This window comes from Fragaria vesca, linkage group LG6 (assembly GCF_000184155.1).
Source record: "Fragaria vesca subsp. vesca linkage group LG6, FraVesHawaii_1.0, whole genome shotgun sequence".
NCBI classification, from domain to species: domain Eukaryota; kingdom Viridiplantae; phylum Streptophyta; class Magnoliopsida; order Rosales; family Rosaceae; genus Fragaria; species Fragaria vesca.
The window spans coordinates 30,930,932-30,947,173 of NC_020496.1; the positions used below are offsets into that span (position 1 = coordinate 30,930,932).

The 16,242-nt window shown below is 37.0% G+C and overlaps 3 protein-coding genes across 3 annotated transcripts; 1 reads left to right on the plus strand and 2 right to left on the minus strand.

The window, feature by feature from the left end:
• Positions 1 to 339: 339 nt before the first annotated feature.
• LOC101291356 (protein SPIRAL1-like 1-like) lies at positions 340 to 1,531 on the minus strand. Its single transcript, XM_004304171.1, has 3 exons — positions 1,448 to 1,531; positions 665 to 1,041; positions 340 to 558 (listed from the first exon to the last, which is right to left on the minus strand). Exons 2-3 carry the CDS (start codon positions 1,010 to 1,012, stop codon positions 475 to 477), a joined length of 432 nt encoding a protein of 143 aa, XP_004304219.1. The 5' UTR covers positions 1,013 to 1,041; positions 1,448 to 1,531; the 3' UTR covers positions 340 to 474.
• A 503-nt stretch (positions 1,532 to 2,034) lies between these two features.
• On the minus strand, positions 2,035 to 5,435 carry LOC101291647 (putative methylesterase 11, chloroplastic-like). The gene is made up of 5 exons (XM_004304172.1): positions 4,914 to 5,435; positions 3,872 to 4,108; positions 3,267 to 3,410; positions 2,711 to 2,842; positions 2,035 to 2,565 (listed from the first exon to the last, which is right to left on the minus strand). Exons 1-5 carry the CDS (start codon positions 5,283 to 5,285, stop codon positions 2,287 to 2,289), a joined length of 1,164 nt encoding a protein of 387 aa, XP_004304220.1. The 5' UTR covers positions 5,286 to 5,435; the 3' UTR covers positions 2,035 to 2,286.
• A 4,019-nt stretch (positions 5,436 to 9,454) lies between these two features.
• On the plus strand, positions 9,455 to 12,757 carry LOC101291942 (uncharacterized FCP1 homology domain-containing protein C1271.03c-like). Its single transcript, XM_004304173.1, has 7 exons — positions 9,455 to 9,539; positions 10,149 to 10,777; positions 10,873 to 10,954; positions 11,110 to 11,176; positions 11,802 to 11,987; positions 12,081 to 12,141; positions 12,370 to 12,757. Exons 2-7 carry the CDS (start codon positions 10,273 to 10,275, stop codon positions 12,567 to 12,569), a joined length of 1,101 nt encoding a protein of 366 aa, XP_004304221.1. The 5' UTR covers positions 9,455 to 9,539; positions 10,149 to 10,272; the 3' UTR covers positions 12,570 to 12,757.
• The last annotated feature ends 3,485 nt before the right edge of the window (positions 12,758 to 16,242 follow it).

Below are 16,242 nucleotides of genomic sequence, written 5' to 3' on the forward strand. Positions count from 1 at the left end.
ATAAACAAAATCTTACACAGCTCAACTTTTATGTTTCAATGTTTGCTCCTAAATCCTAATCCACCCAACTGGGACTTAATAATCACAATTCTAGATATCCAGATGTGTTCATATATTATGCAATCCTTGAATCACGATGAAGTTTCAATCAACAGCAAAAACTGAATGAGCTATGATCCAACTATGTGTGTTACGATCGATCGATTCCTTAAGACCGAAACACAAAGAAGAACTACAAAAGTAGTGCATTGTGCTGTTGCATTTTGTAATGGAAATCCAGGGACGTCCAAGGTGAAGCAAAAATGTCCAAGCACAAGAATCCCATTATACACACTTACATCATGTAATTGTCATTATGATTCAGTTCACAGTTTCATTATATAAAACTATAAACTTCGACATGTCTGAGAGATATAACATTACACATTATCCGTGCTAAAACTCAACTGCTGATGCATTATTCAGAAGCAAGAATCATTTCCCACCACTACCGCCAAACAAGTATCCGAGGGAAGATCCACCTCCCGGAGCTGAATGAACCTTCGTAGATGGTCGATCCTGCATTCACATAATGAAGAACCAACTTTTCATACCAAAAGTACTAGCATTCATGAAACAAGATGATCAAAAGTTTCGAAACCAAAACCAAGCAAAGGAAACAAACTGTGATGAAGTTGCCACAGTTCTGGCCATCCAAACGCAAGTAATTATTTGTGGGACTGCTATGAATGCCTGCCGGAATGTTCTTGTCAATTGGTTTTGTAGCAGGAGAAGTAGTCTTATTCGGAGACGGTGTTGTGTTTGTGGGTTTGCTTGGAGCCGGGACTTGCTTAGCATCTACTCCATCCCTTTTTGTGGGCATGCCTGCTGGAGGTTGCATTTCAATTGGTATAGAGTTAGTAGAGACATTCCTATCCAGAGGACGGGTGTTGTTTGCAACAGCCTCTGCTCCACCTCCAAACAAGTATCCCAAGGAACTTTGTCCACCACCACAGCTGACTCCGCGGCCCATTTTCGGATATATATGTTCAGCAAGAAATCCTAAACACAGATGTTATTTCAACGATGTGAACATAATGAAGATTCATGTTATTGAGATTTCATCAAGAACTTGTTGGAGGGATCACAAGAAAGAAAAATACAGCAAGATGAAACCATTGCTGGTCCAATTTTCTTCATAAATAAGGTCTAGAGGGCAATGAATAACATGGAGAACAATTGCACTTTGCATATTATGTAAGAAACAGGTTTTGATAAAGGAGTCATAAATTCATAATCAAGAATCCAGAGGAAAACAGATCAAAATATTAGATCATATAAGTACAGGCATCCCAAACATTAGGACAAAAAGACTATTCCTTGAGAAAGAAACAACATATGTAAAAGAAAAATATGTTGAAATTCGAAGCTTGATCAAAAGGATGTGATATTTGTTTAGATTGCATACTTTGTTCTTGCTTCTTCTGGGACCAAACTTTTGGAGCCAATTGCCAGGAAACAGATTCTTCTGCAACAATGATGTAGAATTTGTATACTCGGAAATAAATTTCGGTTTGTAGACGTGGTCAATGTCTGAGATGGCAAAATCAGTTTGGCTAAGATAAGCGCCATTGCAGTTGGGCTTTCTCTGTCACGTTGGCCCTTAGTGTTGCTGTTTTTCTTTTTCATGTTTGTGTGTTTTGTCCTAATAATTAGTGGTGGTGAAACTTCGAACTCAGACCACCGATTAAAGGACTCCAAACCGCGGAATAAAAAATAATATTTTTAATCATTAGAGCTGCATGTATTTATTAAACACGAAAACTTATTTGATGAGCAACGTGATGACTTCACTTACCATGATGACCTCACTTATAAAAATGGTTAATATTGAAGTTAGCAACATGGAACTATGGAACTTGGCCTAGACCTTGTGTATGTGACATAAATTAAGCATTTTGGAGATTGAAAACAATAGTTTCAATTGGCATGTGCATTAATTTGATATACAATCGCCTCCCATGATACATTCTTCTGTGCACTTCTTGAAATGTAAACTTCCAGTAGCATAAATCTGAACACTCAGGTATGCCATGTCATTCGGTCCCCAGGGAGAAAAAACACCCTAAGAACATATGAAGATATCTCATTTTATCGAACGAACACTTGCACAACAATTTCACTTATATGCGCATTTACATGTTTTACAAACCTCTCTAATGCAATTGCATAAATACCTGATGGTTTCAGTCGCATTTTCTATTGTGTCAGCAGAACTTCATTAGCCATCTAGCCTAAAAAGCATTTCTAAGGTGAACCGACCTTTGAGATCTCTACCAATAACTTGTGTAGCGCTTGAGGCTTTGAGAAGAAAGGTGAGTGATCAGCGCCTTTTAACCGCAGGACCTGTTCAGGGGGGCTTGCATTTATCATGCTCTCTTGGACTGTGATGGGTATGGCATTGTCTTCTAATGTTTCTATATAAAACCGCCTAACTGATCCATACTTCGAATCAGAAAGTGACACTTTCTCCAGAACTGGGGCAAATGGAATCGGTCTCATTGAAACAGATGCCAATGCAACATCCTAGATTGGAAGAAGCAAAGGATAAGTGAGTAAAACTGATTAGGGAAATGGAGGAACCAGCACACATGCCGCATGCATAGTCAAAAATGGATCAAGAGACCTCTGAACTTTTTATTTGTATGTTGCAAAACAAAGTTGTGCATACCTTGGAAGGACTTTGGTTGAATAAGAGATCCTTCAACATTGATTTATCTAGATCAATAGCAGTTGGAGGCTGATTATTCCCATTTGCATACAAAAATATCTGAGCTTGTCGCATAAGATCATCTGAAGTTGCCTGCAGTAATGCTAAGCATTAGTCATTCAATCAATATATATAAAAACTTTCTGGGATTATTGTGATAAGCACCCATAAAATCCCATCCCTTTCAATCCCAACAAAGGTTTTCGAACTTCAAATGCATTCTAATATGGGTCTCTCCATCTAAGTTTAAACATCCCAGTGTGAATCTTGAAAGGACAAGAGGCAAATACTAGTGCAAATTACATAGAACTGAGTACTCCAGAAGAGAAAGTTTAAGAAGCAAATACATAAATATCTACTCAAGAAGTAGTGTTTCATTGCTATTCAACATTTCTCCAAATAGTCAAGGAATATATAATGAATTCAGTTTTCAAAATGCATTTCATGGATGAAAAGATAAAAAATAAAAATAAAAAATAACTAAACAGATTTGACGAGAAAAAGGCCAAGAGGAAACCTGTTGAGAGAATGTATCAAGGGTGCTTTGTCCATTTTTCAACATTGCCGCAGCAAGAAAAATGGCCTTCGCAACTTTAAATGGAAACAACTCCATTGCATACGATATACACGCGCCACCAAAATCATGGCCCACCAAGATCACCTGCATAATATATAATAACAAAGTTTAAACTTTAAAACAGAGAGGATGTTGTATACAAGAATTACACACTGATGCAGTGACAGCTTCGGTAAGTAGGTTCACAAAGCAGCAAGACCCCTTTCAAATTTAGCTTATGCATGTGCATGAGAGTCATCATATCAATATGTCTCAATACCTTTCTTTTATATTTTCTTTGATGTGTGACTGAAGAGCAACCACAAGTCTGAGAGGAGCTCAAATTCATAAACTTGACTCATGAAGACATGATAGGCATACCAAGTTACCAACCATATCTAACTATCAACAATTTGAGCACATAGTCCAAGATAACAAATAATAAGCAGTACATTTCACCAACTCTCAAGAGGCCATGGTAAGAAAACCAAGCTAAAAGGCAGCACATATAAATATTGAAATGCGATTATGAATGAGAAAGTTGATCAGAAGGCAATTCAAGTTACCTTTTTTCCTTCAGGAAGCTTTTCAAGAAAATCAGTAAGAGGCTTCACATATTCTGAAAGACTTGCAATGGTGTTTGTATCAGATGAATGAATTCCAGAACCAGTTAAGTCTATGGCATTAACTTTATAACCACCCTCTTCCAGAAGTGCAATGGTTTTATACCAACACCAAGCACCAAACCCGCCACCATGTACAAGAACAAAGTGGTTGGTCTCAAGTTCATCAATCTTTACATCCTATCAAAACAAAAACAAAAAGTATTAGGAGCCAGCTAAACACAATCCACCAAATGTAAGCGAATCAAACCAGCACTTGAGCAATCTCAATAAAGGAATTCAACACAACCAAAAGGTGCATCAAATGACTGGCACATGCAATGTATCCTCTTTGGAATTTTCTTTGGTAAGTCCATGTTCATGTTAATAGATATACTTTACTGTGTTATAATTTTAAGCCAATTCTATGACTGGACTGCGTCATAGTCACAATAAGCTTAAAACCATCAGTTCCTAACATCAAAATAAAAATCAGCATGCCTTGATAAATGTTAACTATCATCCAGAATTAAAATGCAAATATTCAATGCAAGATTTAGTTAAAGCAAAATCCCATTCTCCTTTACATACACAAATGCATACACACAAATCCAGTAAATAACAGAGAACAAACATCCATGTGTTTGTTCACGTGTATGAAGAGATAACACAATCTAATCACAGATGAAAGATACCTCAGCATGAACAAAATAACTACTCGACAACCAAAGCTTGAACCTTTAAGCCACATCATTTATTTCTTCCCACCAAGAAAAGAACCCAAATTTCTCAAAAACCATAACCACCAACTACATTACAAACCTCATTAATTCCACCACCAAAAGCCACATCCCAAATTACCCAAACTCAGCAATCAAACAAATCATAAACACCAAAATGACGTAACGGTACAAACTCATCAATTCCATGATCATAAGCTATATCGAAAAATAGCGAAAGATATCAAGTTGGTATTAACAAAATTAGCTGAAACAGTGACCCTCACCTGATTCACAAGCTGGTGAGGCTGGAGCAGCGGGTCGGTGAGTGACCGAGCCCGAGTGCTGGAGCTACGTGGCAAAACGTTGCTGTTACCTTTCTTGGAGCTGGAGTTAGTATTGGGGTAGCGTAAAGAGGAGGAGCGATCAAAGGGGAGAGAGGAAACGCCGCCGTTTTGCTGGTGCTGCTGGAAGAGGATGGCGGCGGCGAGAGCTTGTTCTTGGAGGAGAGCGTCGTCGGGGGTTTGTTTGCGGGAGGATCGGATCCGGGTCCAGCGGGTGGAGGATGAGTTGGGTACGGGCGGCGGGTTCGGGAGGCGCTTGATGGGCTTTTTCTTGAGGGGAGGTTTGGGGGCGAGGATGGCGCAGATGTTGCCCATTTGGGTTTAGTAGTGGTGGTGATGGCGGTGCATGTAGAGACTAAAAGGTTGAGAGTTTTGGAGAGGGGAAAGGTGAAGGTGGTGAGGTGTGTGAGAGGAAAAATAGAGTAGTGGCAAATAGGAGGAGCAGGGTGGAGAAGGTGGAGAAGAAAAAGAGGGGAGCGTTGAGTGAGGTGGTGGGGGTGTTGAGAGACTTTGGGAGGTTGAAACTTTGAAATGTATATATAGGGGAGACAGAAGGGTGTAGAAGATGGCAACTACTTTTATAGGCTTCCTGCTTTGGAGATACCTTAAAACATTGCGAAGATGTTTCTTAATTTTATCCGGGTGAGGCAGCAAGACACATCGGTAAAACATTGCGTTAGTAAGTTAAGTAACATGTGTACTGAATCAGTATTGGACTAAAGTCTACGAGAGTTATTCTAGCAACGTCAGACTAATCTTTTGCCGCATACGTACGTACCCAAAGGTATCTGATGGTTACAGACTGGTGGGAGTTGGAATTCGAATTCCTAGACATGAGGGTTTCGTACTAAACAGCTCAACCAATCTTACCACACTGATGATAAGATTGATTTCAATTGAGATTGCAGTTGTCCAACTAGCTAGAATCCCCACCGTAAACTCTAAGAAGTGCCTCACAACTCATTCTAGTTCAAACAATCAAACCCAGTAGTAGTAGCACCCCATGCTCATCACCGTAACCTGGAAGGAAGCCAGTAGCTCGAAGAACATCATCGATCTAAAAGTTCGATTATCTGTAAAACCCTCAATTTAGTTGCTGGAATAATAGAGAAATGATACAGCTAGTTAAGGAAACGAATCTAGCTAGCTAATTATTGTTGTCTTTTCATAACACTAGTAGTTAAGATTTCGAGTAATTCGAAGTGTGCTTAATCTGTCCTCGTTCATGTGGAAGGATAATCAGAAGCCTAAGCTACCACGCATAGAGACACTCACGTAAATTCCAATTAATGGACGCTGCTCTATTTGGCCTCTCTATATTTAGGGTTGCTGCTACTTATACAACTCTGAAGAATTTTCGGTACTAAATTTAAGAAATGGTACCATGAATAGATTGATACAGATAGCACTACTTATTATCGGCTTGACCTAATTACTTAAACAAAGCATGCATGCATGACGGTGATGTCTTCGGAAAACGACCAGTCTTGGCATTTCCGGTGAGCATTTATCTCTATCTGTCAAGAGTTTAAGATCGGTGCTTTTAGTTAGCTGCGAATTCTGGCATATATATGCAATCAGCAATCCTTTATTGACAGCAGCTAGCGATATGAAATTATGTTTCTTGTGTATAATTTGTAGACTTGGCATTATTTTATCATGAATAAATAGGGGTTTAGAGTTTAGGGTTTGGTCGAAACGCTGAAGCCTTGAAGGCACAGGCCGAAGAGACATAACTATCTGCAGGACCCGTCTATGAATAAGACAGTACGTTCTCCTAGCTACTCGATCTACTTGATGGGCATTGAGAAAGGTATGGTTTGTATGGCAAATATATATGAATATTGGTGACATTGGCTTCATCATAACAACTTTTGAGTTCTGATCATGAGAAAATTGAGAATATATAGGAATGAAGGGGGAGGAAAGGCATGGATAGGAAGGATTATAAATTTATACTAACTAATTTCTAGCTCTAAAAAAGAGCAGCAAATTATTACGACCTAGCTAGTAATTTACAGTTATGATCGATGGCGATTTTTTCATCGATCAACTACCTAGTAGTGATGAATGAGATCACAGATTCGAATCCACATTTTCTTATAATCGAACGAAATTAAGGAGTATGGAGTTTCTCATTTCAAACAAATTTTTGTGCTAACTAATTAGACGTACTCGATTTTCATAAATATTAATTCGATTCTCTCATTTGATAATTGTGAATAAGGAAGTCGATCAAGATATTGTATTATGTTATTGTTGTCAGTTGTTAGTTGAGTGGCATCATTGCTTGGTTTGTGATAACTGATAAATTAAATAAAAGTTGTTCTTTTTGGTCTGATATATAAATGAAGTGGTTTAAATTGGATCCTGAATTAATTTGAAGATCGTTCTTCAATCTCTGGAATAGTACTAGTGTTATCTTTTCCTCTCTTTTTTAAGCAAGGAAGGCATGAGGTACGGTGGTCGAAAGTAGTGACTGCAGATCGATTTCATATATAAATGTCCCAACTAATTCGATATCTTGCCTATTCAATTCATCATCCGTCTCTCTCACTAGTCCTTCGATTCCCAATCCCAGTTACTTATTTCTTTTGTAGAAATTCTTTCACTTTCTGATATATGAAAGCATGCATGGTATATATAATTGGGTATAATTAAGCTTGTCCACAACTCGATCTCAAAATTAAGGACCACTTCCTCTATTTGATTCCATGGGAGCTTTATGCAACTGGAGAGAATGATGCCTTGTGCTTAGCAAAGCATATATATGTTACTTACTAGCTACCACGAGCCAGCTTCACTCAGCAGATCGATGATGCATGATTATATAAAATATATGAACAGGCAGTACTATATAATCAAGCTACCTAGCTTAGTCTGGACAATCATATGAGAAAAGGTTAAGCATGAATGATATGATCATGCTATGCATATTATATGCACACAGGATCCTAGTAATCTTGAGAATGCACGCTTGAACTTTAAGGGTCTGATGAGCACGTAACCAATAATGTACTGATGAAATTGCATATCTAGGTTTAGCATATCCTCCGATTCACTTTTGCCTTTTGCTCTTATATATAGACTCGTAATCTTGGATGCTAAGCATCTGTTTTGACCTGTGGTCCAAAATTGCTAGCAGCTACGATCGATCCACCGTCATATTGGAAAAAGATGGATATCATACATTTGATTTTGAGGCCTCAATGAGAATCATCATTCCATGTTTGCATCTCAAGAAGTGGGATATATAGCAGTGGTATTGTACTTCCACAATCATATCATCCATGATTAAGTTACCTTTGGATCGATAGTCAGCTTAACTACTTAAGTAGCAAGCTAGCTAGCTCGATCATTAGGTTAGTTTTATTGTTTTACTATCTGCTAGCTATATGCCTATATATCCCTAGCTAGCTTGAACCATATAGCTAGGCCGACAGACTGCGTGCATGTAAAAGCTTGATCCATGGAGTTGAGGTCAAAATCAAATACTCATATTGCAATCGGTACCAGTGACAGAACCAGGATTTCACAGTGGGTATGGTTAATTTTGTATGGACACAAGAATTTTTGTTTGAAATTTGTAACCTAGTGACCGTGCGCGTGTGAGGTTTTTTTTTTTTTAGAAAACGCGTCTTGCGTCTGTGACTGTGAGGTTTGAGAAATTAAGAATGAATGATGGGCTAGTGGTTGTGGGCTATTTGCTATACTAATAGTTTAGTAGGCTAATTTGGGTATGGCTAGTAGACTAATATATATACCCAGCTGTTGATTAAGCTGATTATCGATATGGCTATAGCCGTGATAGCCACAGTTATACTTCCTCCACTGATTGGTACATAGTATATACCTCTATAATTTAAGTAATTGTGTTGATGAAGATGAACATAATTCTCATGCAATATCAAAATAAACGTTATGGTATAATACTATTGCATTTGGTATTTTGTTGAAAGGCTCTCATTGGTCATGTTTATTTTTATTTTGTATTCATATTTTCTTCAGCAAAATTGGACATGTGATTTTTGATAGATGAATATTGATGAAGTCGAGAGTGAGATTATGAATATTGATGAAGTCGAGAATGAAATCTCACATTCATTAGTCATTTCACTACGATGCTTAAGAATCGAAGACATTAGACTGATTAGAGTTCAAGCAAATTCACAATTTCATTTTCACATAAGCATCCTCAATCCAGCCATTTTTGAACTTCTATAGCTGGCATGATGCCATGATGGCATCCCAAATTTGTGAACTTTAAAGGAAAACTCAAGTGAAAATATCTTTGCCATTTGGATCAATATCTTTGAATCAGACAAAAACCCTAATCCACTCCCAATCGGGCTTTACATGAACATAAATATCTGGGCCGGGTCTGGTTGGATTTTGACTTCCTAAAAATGTGGTAGTACTCGCGTCTTTGAAATCTTCTATTTTTTGGTCGATAAATCCGCCCCCCACATCCAGTTCTGTCTCTCCCTCTCTTTCTCGCTAACTCAAAGAAAGGTCACAAACGTTTGCTTCTGCTTCCTTCGTTCTCAGCGAAGCTGGAGTTTCTCAAAGGTCAGCACTTTCTATCTCTCTGTCTCCAAAACCTGACATGTTTTCAATGCAATACAGCTGTTCTGGTTATTCATGTACTACCTTAGAATTGGTCTGTTTCAAATCGTTGTCATGTTGGTGGGTTCTTGTTTTGTGGGAAAAGAACTTAGGACAGAAAGGTTGAGTCTTTTAATGTTTTACTGATTGCCCATCTGGTTCGATTTGGTTTTGTGTGATGGGGTTCATTTGGAAATTCTGTTAATCTATAGGAACAAATTTGGCTCTGAAAAAGATGGGATTTTGAGCTGCTTAGAGCTTGTGATTTTAGAAAAGGAGAAGACTTGTTGTAGAGTGTTTGCTAATTTGACTGGATTTTAGTTGATGTGGCTTAAATGTTGACCGGGTAGAGAGTTCAATTGAAGTAATTTGCATGATTTTGCACCCATTTGTTGGTGTTTGAATTCGACTCTGATGTAGTGCTTGTTTCGTTTCTTTTATATGCTTAAGTACTTTTGTATTGTGCATGTAATGACTGGTAAAGTAGAGTGTTTTGAACCGAAAAAGAGTTTTTCTTGTCATCTTGGGTAATAGCTCATGCTTGGTCTCTACTGTCGAAAACTGTTGTTGCAGGCGATTAGGAAGAGGGAATGATAAAGGATGCTCTAAACGATTTGGAAACTGACACAGTTAGGCAGATAGTAGAAAACGATCGGTCAAAGAAGCTTATAGATTATATTTGATCAGTCGATTATATATGATCCGGCACAGTACCTTCTCCATGACCAAGGGTGAACTCCAAGTTAACCTCTTGGCAAATTCAGCACCCCGGCCTTCCTTTGTTAAATTTCCAGAGACAGGAATGGACTCTACCAAAAATATCCAAGAATCCAGTCAAGTGTTGAAAAAGAGAACAAGAAGGAGACAGAGGAGGAAACCAAATCTAATGCAAAATACTGGCGTAGTTCATAATTTGCCTCAGGAATATGGGCACGGCGATACTAAATATGTGAATAGATTGTCAACTTTAAGTTTATCAGATGAAAGAGGTGGCGATGTATTAGTTATTTCATCTGGAGGGGTTAAAACTATTAGTGGAGAGGACATCAGCTCAGGAATTTTGCATGGTTCAATTGTGAAAGAACCGTTTAGGTATACAGGGAAAAAGCTTCTTATTCTTGACATTAATGGACTTATTGCGGATATAGTCTCCCCTCCTCCAAAGGGATTCGCATCTGACATAAGGATTGCAGGACGGGCAAGTAAGGATTAATTATGTAATATTGTTTCATTTATAAATTCTATGCTTTATTTGTTCTTCACCTTTAATTGTACATTTTTTTTTTTCTTGGTTCAGTTTTCAAGAGGCCATACTATCTTGATTTTCTTAAGTTCTGCTTTGAGCGTTTCGAAGTGGGTGTGTGGTCTTCAAGATCCAAGTAACCTATTGACTGCTCTTTATTTTTTACATTGATTTTTCATTTGAAAGAATTATTTATGTTCTCTTCCATCATCTATATCTTAATAGTATTAGGATTATGTCAACTGGTTTAAGTATTACTACTGACTGTAATGCCTATTAACCTTTTTGAAGGAAAATTGTGGAGAGAGTGGTTGATTATCTAATGGGTGATCTAAAGCACAATTTGTTGTTCTGCTGGGTAAGCACTTCTATCTGTTCCTTTTGTTTTGTGTTTTGTGGATTTCTCTGCCTTCAACATGGCTGGAGTATGTGTGCATCATCTTGATCCTTGTGGTGTATAAATTGTTACAACATTTTGGAGTCAACTTTCTTGCTTGGTTATACTGTTAGTTACTGTTTGGAATGATCTTCCAAAATTATAAAATCTAATAAAAGGTGTGTAAGGTTTTGCTACCTTTTGGTTTTTATTCCTGGATTTATGGAATTTGATTATACTATTAAGCATCTTCGTCCTAGTCATTTTGCTTTTTTTTTTCTTTTCTTTTTTTTTATAGATGAAATCCTGACAGAAAAAGTTTCCTTCTTTCAATGGTGAAATCATTTAGTAAGTGCAGTAGTTTGTATATCAGCCAAACAACGATTAAACAATATCAGTATACCTATTATCCAAATTATAAAGTGGCTCATGAGTAGGAAATGCTAAAAATCATGTTCCTTTATAAGTTGGCAATCAGTTGTCTTCTGCTTTTATCATGATTAGTGTGTACTGTTATCATCTTAGGTTCGCTGAGAACAGTTCACATATTGAATTCCTTGCAACAAATCTGGAACTGTTGATGGATGATTTTCTAATGCGTTTGCAGGATCTATCCCACTGCACTACAACAGGGTTCAGAACTCTCGAAAACAAGCATAAGACCTTGGTTTTTAAGGATCTGAGAAAAATTTGGGAAAAAAACGACTCTAGTCTTCCATGGGAGAAGGGCATATATAATGAATCTAATACGTTATTGTTGGATGATTCTCCGTACAAAGCCCTGCTTAATCCTGTAAGATTTCATTTTATCTTTTTGTTTGATTCGGCCTAATATAATTAATAAGTAAACCTTTTTTTGGATTTGTGTTGGACTTTCATATAATAGGCACATACCGGAGTCTTTCCTTATCCATACACGTTTCATGGAGGGTGCGACAATGCGTTAGGTAATAAAGAATTAATCCTTTACTATACACATCAGAAAATGAATATGTATCATATTGTACAAGTCTACAGATATGTTCAAAGTATTAGAATGTTTTTTTCTTGAAACAAGTTCTGAAACCCTGATACGAGATCATATTTGGAATGACCTAGTTCTCGAATTGCTTGATCTTTAATTACTTGTAGATTTTGGTTTACATTTGCAAAGAAAACTAACTACAACATAACAGGTCCTGGAGGTCGTCTTCGGACCTATTTGGAAAAGTTGGCCACGGCTGAAAATCTACAAGAGTATGTAGACCGACATCCGTTCGGTCAAAGACCTATTACTGAAAGAAGTGCATCTTGGGACTTTTACCTCAGGGTTCTCAATACAGTATGTGCTTTAGAAACCAAACGTATAACCTGGCATTCTACTTGTAAGCATTAGGAATGCATTTTGCATCTGTTGTATTTTTGTACTACTATCCTTTGCATCTTGGGTGGAGCTTTCTCCAATCCCATGCAAGGAGCATTCTTCAAAGCTTTTTACCAATACAAGTGGAGCTGGTGATTGACCAAAAGCAGCCACAGGTCATAGAAAAACTTGACTGCTTCAAACATTCCGGTTGAAGTGTTTGATTGTAAGAAAAAACTGAAATTTACTCCACTTTCTGGTTGTTCCATCTCAGAGAATCCTGTTGTGAACAGTTGATTTCATTTTCTGATATCAGATGTGTTGGCAGACTCGTATGTTATTGGTGATGAAATTATATAGTACGGGAAACATATTAAGCTGTGATTTTTCTTCATCTTGGGCTCAATATGTGCTGTTAGATATATCCTTATATCTTTGGGCTCAAGCCCTAAGGCTAATGAGAACTGAACCAGGTCAGTGGAATACAATTTGCAATTTCAGTTTCATGAAAATTTCGGTACTCTTGATCTGAAATAAACCCTTGGTGCTGAGAAATAAGTGATTCCCAACTACCACTAGCAATGTTCATGCTCCGATATTCATGAAGGTGATGGAGATATGACATGGAATGATGGATCTCAATCTTTGAGTGTCATTGATGGATTATTCGCATGCAACAATTTGCCGCAACAGGCGGCTGTACACAATAGTGTCACTGTCTGCTCCAATTGTTCATTGAAACTGGCATAGTCCTACGCCAATGTGTTTTCTTCAGCCCCCTACCTAAACCTTTTTGACAAAAGCTCTCTGCGGACCACAACTTAATGCCCAACACTCATGACTGTGTTGCCATGCTTGTTTCCTCTTCATCATCATATTACTAGGATTTGGTGTTGACACTTCAGCTTTCGACCATCTATATGGTTCAGTGCCCATTCCTCTTCAACCTTGTTCACAAATCCCATGATTCCCATTGCCTTCTTCTGCGGATGTATTAAATGGACGAATCGCAAATAGAACAATCAATTCTAGACTTTATTTACGTACGTTTTGTTTTAAAACATGTTAGTCGTTAAGTCTCGTTAAGTTTGATTCTAAGAATCTAAACTTGAAAGATTCTCGTAAATAGATTGTAACGCATTCTTATAGTTTTGAAATAAAAATTTAAAGTAGAAGACGTATATAACGGTTGAATCTAATTTGCTTCGAAAGAACATGTGTTATTTTAGTACTCTGAAAAAATATAAACAGATCAACGTACTCATTACAGTAGAGCAATTATTGTACAAAAGATCATAGATAACGTACTGTGGGTTTTGCATCCCAATTACAAATGTACTGACATGATGCATGGTTCGAAAAAAAAATATCGTTATGGAACCTCTGAGAGATCATATGGTGACAAACAAGGACTGAAAACAACATATACAAGGGTCGATGCAAACCCACCCAGAACACAAACAAACAAGACGAGGTTGGGGCTGCAATGCCAAATTGCAGAGAGTTGAAGGTGGTCCTTGAAAACCGATAAGCTTGAGCTGTTGAGCATCTTCCTCAGAAACTTGTGTGCAAGTTTTTCTTTTCAATCAATTGTTTAAACAGTTTGAACCAGTTAGAATCGTCAAGATGTTGAACCGGAGCTGGAGCTGGAAATCAAACTTGTTGATCAGAAGTGGCATGTGATCAGAGTCGACTTTGAGATCCCAATTACCTGGCAAACTCGTTGGATGTTTTAGAGTTCTTGACCTTAAGCCATTGCCAAGTGCCAATGTTATAAACAACCAAATTAATCCTTCAGACCAAAAACCAAAAAACAAATTAATCTTAGTACACGTGACCACCTTTCTAAGGCTTCATGATAATGTTGCTCCAAATGCTTAAACCAGCTAATTAAACAGTTTGGATAATATTGATTATTGATTAGAACCGATTTTGGTAACCCTAGATCGATCGAAATAATTGAAAGGACTTTGCTTGGTGAATTTTACACAGTATGTTGTTTTAAGTGTGTGCGCTTTCCTAATATTCAGGGATCAATTATCGTGATATAGCCGGATTATTTTTAGAATTAAATTCAGTTTACCCCCTTATGGTTTGGGGGTGACTTCATGTTAGTCCCTATATTTTTATTTTTATCAGTTTACCCATTGAAATCTTCAATTTCTGTCTGTCATGCCCAAATTCTCATATTCCGTTTAAATTGACCGTTAATTATTAGTAGTTAAGGTCCGATTTGCCCAAATTCTAGGTACGGGTCTCACAGTTAAGGTTAAAATTATCAGCAGTTAACGTCCGATTTGGACAGAATATAGAACATTGGTCACGCTTGAGGAAAATTCAAAAGTTTGAGGGGTAAACTGATGAAATTGAAAGTATAGGGATTAACATGAAATTACTCCCAAACCTCATGGGGATAAACTGAATTTAATTCTTATTTTTAATACTCACGGAGCGAAAACATAGAATTTCAGAAACACTATATATGATGTATTGAATGATATCCTAGAGCATTTCTTAGTGCAATAAGTACTAGTACACGAAACATATGATTTTAACCGAAAATAGTTCAAGTTAAAGCATCAAAACGTAGCGTTATACATGTAAACACAGATCTGATTAGAATCTGAACTTCCCCTAGCTACTTCGCTTATTCATTCTACTATATTGGACATATGGAAAGTCTGTTAGCCGAGTCCTTCAAATTGAGGCTCTTCGGTTTAGTTTTCTTACACCCCAAGTTGAGATCTGCATGTGAGATCGGTGTCGATCAAGGCTCTCATTTCCACACTGTATTAGGGATAAGATGCATATGGCACATTGACTTGGATTAAGCATATTATTGAAATAATCTTGTAACGTGGGACTATCATGTTTCATATACACGCACACCTTGTTTAATGGTCACACAATTTTGGGTCCTCCATGAAATTAAATTCCTTAGAATGTGAAGAGGAACCTACCCTACAATGCTACGACCTGTTTAAAAATCCCAACCTCTCTGTGACTCTCTGTGCTTGTATAGTAGTTTATTTGTACATCTGTATAAAATTATTGGGATGTTAGTATCCCCCCATTGTTGACTTTGCAAAATTCGTAATCCACTCGGACACATGGTTCATCAGTGAAAAAACTATTGCTTGTGCCAAAAAAATTGAATTCATAATAAGAACTTCGAACTTTCATTTGTATTCGATACATTATGCTTGATACTTAGAAGAAAATAATATAAGATTAATATCAGAGCATCTCCAACAGTTTTTTCAAAATTTTTCTAAAATAGGGAAGCAAAAACTAAAATCTCTAAAAAAAATTATGTTCAAAATCCAACAATAAAATATATTATATTATTATTAATTATAACAAAAGACTATTATATATTTCATTGTAACAATAAAATACATAATAAAATATTCTATTGTTGTTTTGAATTTATTGGAGCACGTGAAGAATTAAATTTTAGGGAAGAAAGACTTATTAAAAACAGCTCTATATTTTATAAAATTGTGAAGTTCAAAAAAATAGAGAAGCTGTTAGAGATGTTCTCAGGTTAAATTTTAAAATTAGCGATATGAATATGATGAGGGAACCGTTCCAGTAAGAATTATTAAATTAATAACTCGTCGAGGACTTGCGATCACGAGAATTTTGTGAAAGTGCAAATTTACAATATCATGTGGCAATCATGGTAGTGCTGCTTCTTCTTGGA